Source organism: Gymnoscopelus braueri, assembly GCF_963280865.1.
Source record: "Gymnoscopelus braueri genome assembly, chromosome: 3".
NCBI classification, from domain to species: domain Eukaryota; kingdom Metazoa; phylum Chordata; class Actinopteri; order Myctophiformes; family Myctophidae; genus Gymnoscopelus; species Gymnoscopelus braueri.
Window position 1 is genome coordinate 5,815,133 of NC_137612.1, and position 7,335 is coordinate 5,822,467.

At 43.6% G+C, this 7,335-nt stretch overlaps 1 protein-coding gene across 1 annotated transcript in view; it reads right to left on the minus strand.

The window, feature by feature from the left end:
* Nucleotides 1–7,335, minus strand: part of LOC308082983 (calmodulin-binding transcription activator 1-like) — a gene marked incomplete at both ends in the record, with an annotated part of 131,598 nt that overhangs the window by 104,894 nt on the left and 19,369 nt on the right. The window contains 1 exon segment of the mRNA XM_080425062.1: nucleotides 5,878–5,981. Within this exon segment, the coding sequence (XP_080281188.1) occupies nucleotides 5,878–5,981 (104 nt within the window).

Here is a 7,335-nt window from a genome sequence, read left to right on the forward strand (position 1 = left end):
AGAGACAAGAAAAGGTGGCCGCTCACACTGGTAGCCAAAGTGCCAATATTTTATTATAGTAGACAGAGTAAGCAAACCAACGTTTTGGCAGGCAACTTTCTTCTTCAGGGTATGAAAAACAAACATCACCCCAGCAATGGACTACTGTGTGTGCCGATGGGAACAGGCAAGGGCAAACATCACCCCAGCAATGGACTATACCACTGTGTGTGCCGATGGGGACAGGCAAGCGCCTGCGGTGTCACAAGGTCACCACGAAGAGAGAGAGAGACTCAGCAAGAGGTTGTGTCCCCCCCCCCTCCCCCCGAGGCTCTCAGAGCCCTGAACAATGTCCAAACAAACCCAAACAAAACTGCCAGGTCAAACATATCTGTAAACAACAGACACAGCAGAGCACACACACTGTCTTTATTCTCGTTCTTTTGGGACAAACACCTCTGCACACATATTGTACAGTACTTACAGTATACACAATGTACTCTACTGGATTCTGTATTTACTGTATATCGTCTCTGTCGGGTAGAAACCTCATATGTCCAAAACTGTTCAGGATTCAAAAACAGCAAAAGTAGCAGATCTACAAGCTCCAAACAGGCTTGTGGATCTGCTACTTTTGATGCTTTTGTGTGACCCTCTAGTATGATCAAGTAGGGCGTTAATTTACGAAAATACACAAAGTGGTCAAAATATGGAGATAAGAGGTGATGAATTGCATTTTTATGGCGCTTTTCTAAGTACTCAAACTTACTCAAAGCGCTTTACAATGGTTCATTCATTCATTCATACAGGGGGGGGACATTTCGAGGTGAAACGGCGAACAGTCGACGCCAGCGTCCCCACTTTTCCCACATTCACACACCAATGGTGGCAAAGCCAGCGCCGACCGAATCATTGGAGATAAGAGGTTTCTGCCACGTGATCCCAAAACCTATACCGCTTGTGCAAGGACGCACTGTGATTGGCCAGTACGCTTGTGCAAGGACGCAAAACACAAACATTTTAGTACTTTTACTTTTGGTACTTTAAGTACATTTTGAACACTTTTGTACTTTTACTCAAGTACATTTTGAATTCCGGCCTTTTACTTGTAACAGAGTATTTCTACAATGCAGTATTTACTTAACCCATTAAGACCTGGAACTGTGTCATTTAGATTTGAGCTAAAAAAGCATTATTTTACACTTTGGGCTATTCAAAAATAGCAGATATACAAGCTCATAGCGCGGCACCGAGTGCCGCGCTACGAGCTTGTAGATCTGCTATTTTTGAAAATTCGTGAAAATGTGTGCAAATCTTTGAATATATATATTTTTAAAGCAAACATTTTTAACTCAAATCTTTGCTTCTGGGGGGTCCCTGGAACAAAATATTTTGATGGGGGTCCGCGGCCAAATACATATCATTTTGGGGGTCCTTGGCATGAAAAAGATTGAGCACCACTGATATAGAAACATACGTTTTTCAGAAAACTGTTGAGATTTAGGAGACACGTAGAATCGGCTTCAGGTCTCAATGGGTTAAGTTAGAAATGTGAGTACTTTTTCCACCACTGGAAGCGGGCGTGGTTATAGCACAAGCGGTATAGGTTTTAGTATGTCGCGTTTCGGCCCGACAGCGACTGACAATATGCAATCAGCTCAGGAGAAGCAGGCTATGAGGCACACTGTTCCTCTTCCTGTGCACAGGCGGTACGGTAAGCGGAGAGGAGTAGCACAGACAATGGAAGTGTGTTTTAGTATGCAGGAAACTTTATGCCTGCAACCGCCTGGGTGGAAGAGAAGAGGAGCTTTGAAGGAACCCGCTCAGGGACGCCCAACCTCCACCTGAACCGAGCCTGCACCTCCTCATCATAGGAGACGCACACAGAGAGAGAGAGAGAGAGAGAGAGAGAGGGAGAGGGAGAGAGAGAGAGAGAGAGAGAGAGAGAGAGAGAGAGAGAGAGAGAGAGGCAGAGAGATAGAGAGAGAAGAGAGACGGGGAGAGAGACAGAGTGAGAGAGGGAGAGAGACAGAAAGAGAGGAAAGAGAGACAGAAGGAGAGATAGAGAGAGAAAGGAAAGATAAAGATAGAAAGGGAGAGGTGAGGATGGTTCAGGGTTCAAGGCTTCTTTATTAGTACCCGAGGGTGATTTGGTTGTGCAGACGAGGGGGGGGGGGGGTTGGTGGGGGCTCAGCAATCCAGAGTTAAAAGACAAAGACATCACAGCAGTAACAGATCAAAAGACTTCAGAACAAATAATGGAAAGAGGGTGGGATGTATGTAAGGACGAAGAGCGAGAGAGACGGGGGGGAGGGCAATGGTTCCACGCACAGTTCTACTCCACTACATCTCAGAGGCAAATATTGTAGTTTTACTCCACTATCATTATTTGAAAACCTTATTTGCATCCCCGGCGGGAATTGAACCCAGGACCTTCTAGCTGTGAGGCGACAGCGCTACCGACTGCGTTCGTTTCTTAAATTGTTTTGATTTTTTGACTAAAACTATGGCGAAAGATTTTCGTCGACTACCATTTTTCACTGACGAAAACGAAATAAAAACTAAGCTATGATGATCATGGGTGAGCACGGAACAAAAATACCTGATCTACAAGCTCCCAACGTGTCGCGCTGCGACAACGTTGGGAGATTGTAGATCAGCTATTTTCCGCATGCAGCTAAGTGAAAATCTGCCATTTCGATGGCATCACGGCCAGCCAAAAATTAGTTTTAGTCGACTAAATCAACTGTAGATTTAGTCGACTAAAATCGTATGATATTTAGTCAACTAAAACTAGACTAAAAGTAAAACATTTCAGATGACTAAAATATGACAGAATTTTATTCAAAAGACCATGACTAAAACTAAATAAAAATTTGCTGTCAAAATCAACACTACGACTGCGCCACTCCAGTAAATGTTGAATACCGGACTCTTACTTGCAACAGAGTATTTCTCCATTATGGTATTAATACTTTCTTACTTGAGTAAAACATGTGAGTACTTCTTCCACCACTACACACACACACACACACACACACACTAAGCTCACACACACTGCCTTATTCATGTGAGCACACTCGCACTGTTGGGTAGGTGCTGTGCTTAACTTCCAGTATGACCTTCATTGAGATGGATTGCATGAAAAATGTAATGACGTTCCTGGGAGAAAAACCACAAGGCAAATCAGCTTTGCGTTGCATAATAACGCCGGAGCCGGCAATCAATAACGCAAACACACAAACACACACATTCATAATAATGCGGCGGGAGGGAGGGGCGCACGGGAGCCGTGAGCAGCATACCACCACCACGGTGTGGAGCTGAAAACCACCAGCGGAGGAGGGCTGCGCGTTGCGCAGTGGTGGAAAGTAACTAAGTACATTTACTTAAGTACTGTACTCAAGTACAATTTTGAGGTATTTGTACTTTACTGGAGTATTTCCAATGTTCAGTACTTTTACTTCTACTCCACTACATCTCGGATCCAAATATTGTACTTTTACTCCCACTACATTTATTTGAAAACTTTTAATTACTTGTTACTTTGCAGATATGAATTATTACATTATAAAACATACATTAACCACTTTAGCCCTATTTATACATAGGCTGTTTGAAAATAGCCGATCTACAGGCTCACAACGCGTCTCATCGCGACGCGTTGTGAGCTTAGATCTGCTATTTTCAAACATTTTAGTACTTTTACTTTTGCTACTTTAAGTAGCCAACACTTTTGTACTTTTACTCAAGTAATTTTGAATTCCGGACTTTTACTTGTAACAGAGTACTTCTACATTGCAGTATTGATACTTTTACTTAAGTAAAACACTTTTTTTCCACCACTGGTGTTGCGTTTGCACAAACACTACAGACGACAAATGCCGCACATCCATTTCCAATCTGTCAAACGCTTCCCTGAGCCTCCGTCTGGAACAACTTAGCGACTCTGAAAGAGCTGTTTCACACTCTCCAACATTCTTAGCTCAAGGTTATATCCTCGGCTCTCTCGGTTTGGAGTCGAGTGTCGTCTCAAGGCTCAAACCTCGGCCTAGTTTCTACACCTCGCCAGTTCAGCCCACAGTGAAAATCTTACCGATCGAGTTGTTAGCTTTGCAAAGTCGATGCTGACTTTGTGCCGTGTGGCGAACCAAACGAATGCGATTCCTCGTCGCCTAAAGCCAGATTTTTATACTCCGTTGCCTGTGTCTGACTGTGTCATGCACTGGAAATAGCAGATCTACAAGCTCAGACGTGTCGCTGTGCTATGTACTGTACGTACGCATTGTGAGTTTGAAGATCTGCTATTTTCAGCGAGTACCGTCGGCATGCAATGGCGCAAATTAAGCATAACGGTGAAATTGTGAAACATTTCTTCTTGCTCCTTTGTTTCTCGTCCACTTCCTCAGGAAAGATGTGGAGTTTGGAGTTAATGAAAAAATCCTTCCTTTTTGGAGGGAGGGGGGGGGGGGGGGATGTTGTTACCGCATTGATATCTGTTAATCTTTTCCTGGTTTATCCGGCGTGGCCGGAGCATAAAGCACAGCATTCTCACACAAAGCAAAGGGTGAAACCGTGAGCAGAAAGGTGCCGTACTTTTAATGGGCTTTTAAATGGTTGCATAGCAACTACGCGAGCTTCGCACACCGCTCTTTATCTTACTGACCACAGGGCTTTGTCTCTTTTTTCTTTCTTTTTCGTTTGTTTGTTTTTCTTTCTGCTTCAAATATTACCGAGCAGTAGGAATATTTAATTTGCATCCTCAGTCCTCTGCTACCAGCGTCAGAACCTGCAGCCTGTACAGACTGCAGAAATTCCGAATGTTATCTAATCTATGACAGTGGTTATCAAATATAGGAGGGGTCTGGGAACCCCCTGGGGTACTTGAGGAGGGGGTTCCCGGGCGTCCCCAGCTAAATTAGTTAATATGGCATCAACATCAGTTTAACGACTTTAACCGTACAATACTACTAATAATAATAATAATAATACATTTTATTTATAACGCACTTTACATTCTTGCGAATCTCAGAGTGCTACAGATTTAAAAGCAGAGTATAAAAACAGCATAGGCAACAAAACAATTATAATAGACCCCAACCAGGCTAAACTAAAGGGCCAACATTTAGAAATTAAAACTCAGTACGAAAAAATAAAACAAAAAACAAAAGTCCATAAAAAATTAGAAAAATGCTTTTTTTAAAAGGTAGGTTTTTAGTCCATTTTTAAAAGCATCAGTGGACTGTGGGGCTCTCAGGTGGTCAGGGAGGGCATTCCACAGACATGGGGCTGTGTGACAGAAGGCCCCGGTCGCCCATGGTGCGGAGGTTGGTGTCAGGCACAACAAGAAGGTTGGTGTTGTTGGAACGGAGGCTTCGGGTGGCGGGTTTTGGTTTACTATACTACTATACCACTATACTACTGGCTATTGTCGATCTAAACATTCACAACGTGTCACGTTGCAGCGCGTCGTGAGCTTGTACATCTTCTCAACAACAGCTGGCTGTAGGCGTGGTTAATCCTGGTTTCAACATGGATACAAATTAAGAGCCATAATGAAACCTTTCATGGTTTTTATCCATATTTGATGCATGACGTTCTCTGGCTTGGGTAAAGTGTGTGTGTGTGTGTGTGTGTGTGTGTGTGTGTGTGTGTGTGTGTGTGTGTGTGTGTGTGTGTGTGTGTGTGTGTGTGTGTGTGTGTGTGTGTGTGTGTGTGTGTGTGTGTGTGTGTGTGTGTGTCTGTCTGTCTGTCTGTCTGTCTGTCTGTCTGTGTGTGTGTGTGTGTGTGTGTGTGTGTGTGTGTGTGTGTGTGTGTGTGTCTGTGTGTGTGTGTGTGTGTGTGTGTGTGTGTGTGTGTGTGTGTGCGCGCGTACGTGTGTGTGCGTGCGTCTCTTACCTCATTGGTGTTCCAGCGGTGGCGCTCCTTGGGCAGAGAGGAACATTTGGGCAAACACTCCAACAGCTTCTTGGGAAGGTAGATCTTCAACTGGCCTGGCTCATCTGGAGGAGAGTCGAACAGAGGAGAGAATAAGGTTCACATTCAGCAGTCGTTCTAAACCTGTGGTCCCCACATGATTTTGGGGGGGGGGGTCCCCAGATGACAGTAAAGTGACAATTTGACGACTTTTAATACCTAATACCTAAAAAAAATTAGAAAAAAGACCATTACTGCATCAAAAGTAATCAACAAACTATACTAGTCAACTGGTCAAACATTGGCCAAATTGTCAAATAATATAAGAAAGAGGTAAATATTGTGAAAATAGCAGATCTACAAGCTCACAACGCCTCGCAGAGCGAGGCGTTGTGAGCTTGTAGATCTGCTATTTTCAAAATATGTATCTGTGGAACCGAGTCAAACTAAATGTAATGCCTCAACTCCTACAATTCCAAGTGCTTGTCAGGGTGAGGGGTCCCCAGTTCAAATATGATTATTTTGGGGGGTCCCCTTATTTTAGGGTGTCCACAGTTCAAATATGATTATTATTGGGTGTCAAGGTCTGAAAAGTACACTAGTGCCTCCTCCCCGCATTATTGTAGACGGTGTAAAACTAAAATGTTTAGTGTTTAACGTTATTTATAATACTGGCATTTTGTTATGGATGGGTTACGTGTCTTGATCAGGGACACTTAGACATGTACAGATTTAAGGAAGGTGTAGCCCAGAGCCTTCTATTGGAGAGTTGCGTCAATGAGGGGGCAGAAACAGCGCCGGTCACGTGGTTCATGTAAACTCATAGACTCCAGTGCATTCCGTAAACTTCCTGGTTCAGGGCTTTGTCACTATTCGCCAATAGAAGGCTCTGTAGAAGACCTGGCCTGATGAAGTGAACGGAGGTGACGCAACTCTCCTTATATGGCTCTGGTGTAGCCCATTGACTATGACTCACAGTACTTGACGTTACTGTCAGTGTTGCCAGATCTGCTTATTATAATTTCCCCCAAGATTTTATTTGAAGCTGATGCATATGTTTAAAGTGCTCATGTGGCCGCCCATAGTCGCTTCTTTTGGGCTTGTTTCTTTTGGTCTTTTCCTAGACCCGGGTTGCTTGTTTCTCTCACAGAATCTGGCAACACTGATTACTGTCAACCATTTGCCAAAGCATACTGTACTGTACGTACTGTACGGTATGAAAATCAACTTGCAGAGACCTGACACTTGAAGTAATCCAACCAACACACCAAAAACATCATTGAAAGTTATTTTCCTTTTGGGGCGAAATTCTGTCGTCGTGGCATTTTAAAGCGTGGATTGATTTGGAGAGTCCAGCCAGAAATAAAATGATCAATGAAGATTGATTTACGAATGAAATTCAAACGTCCGTGTCTTATTAACATGTATCGATGCCGGCGT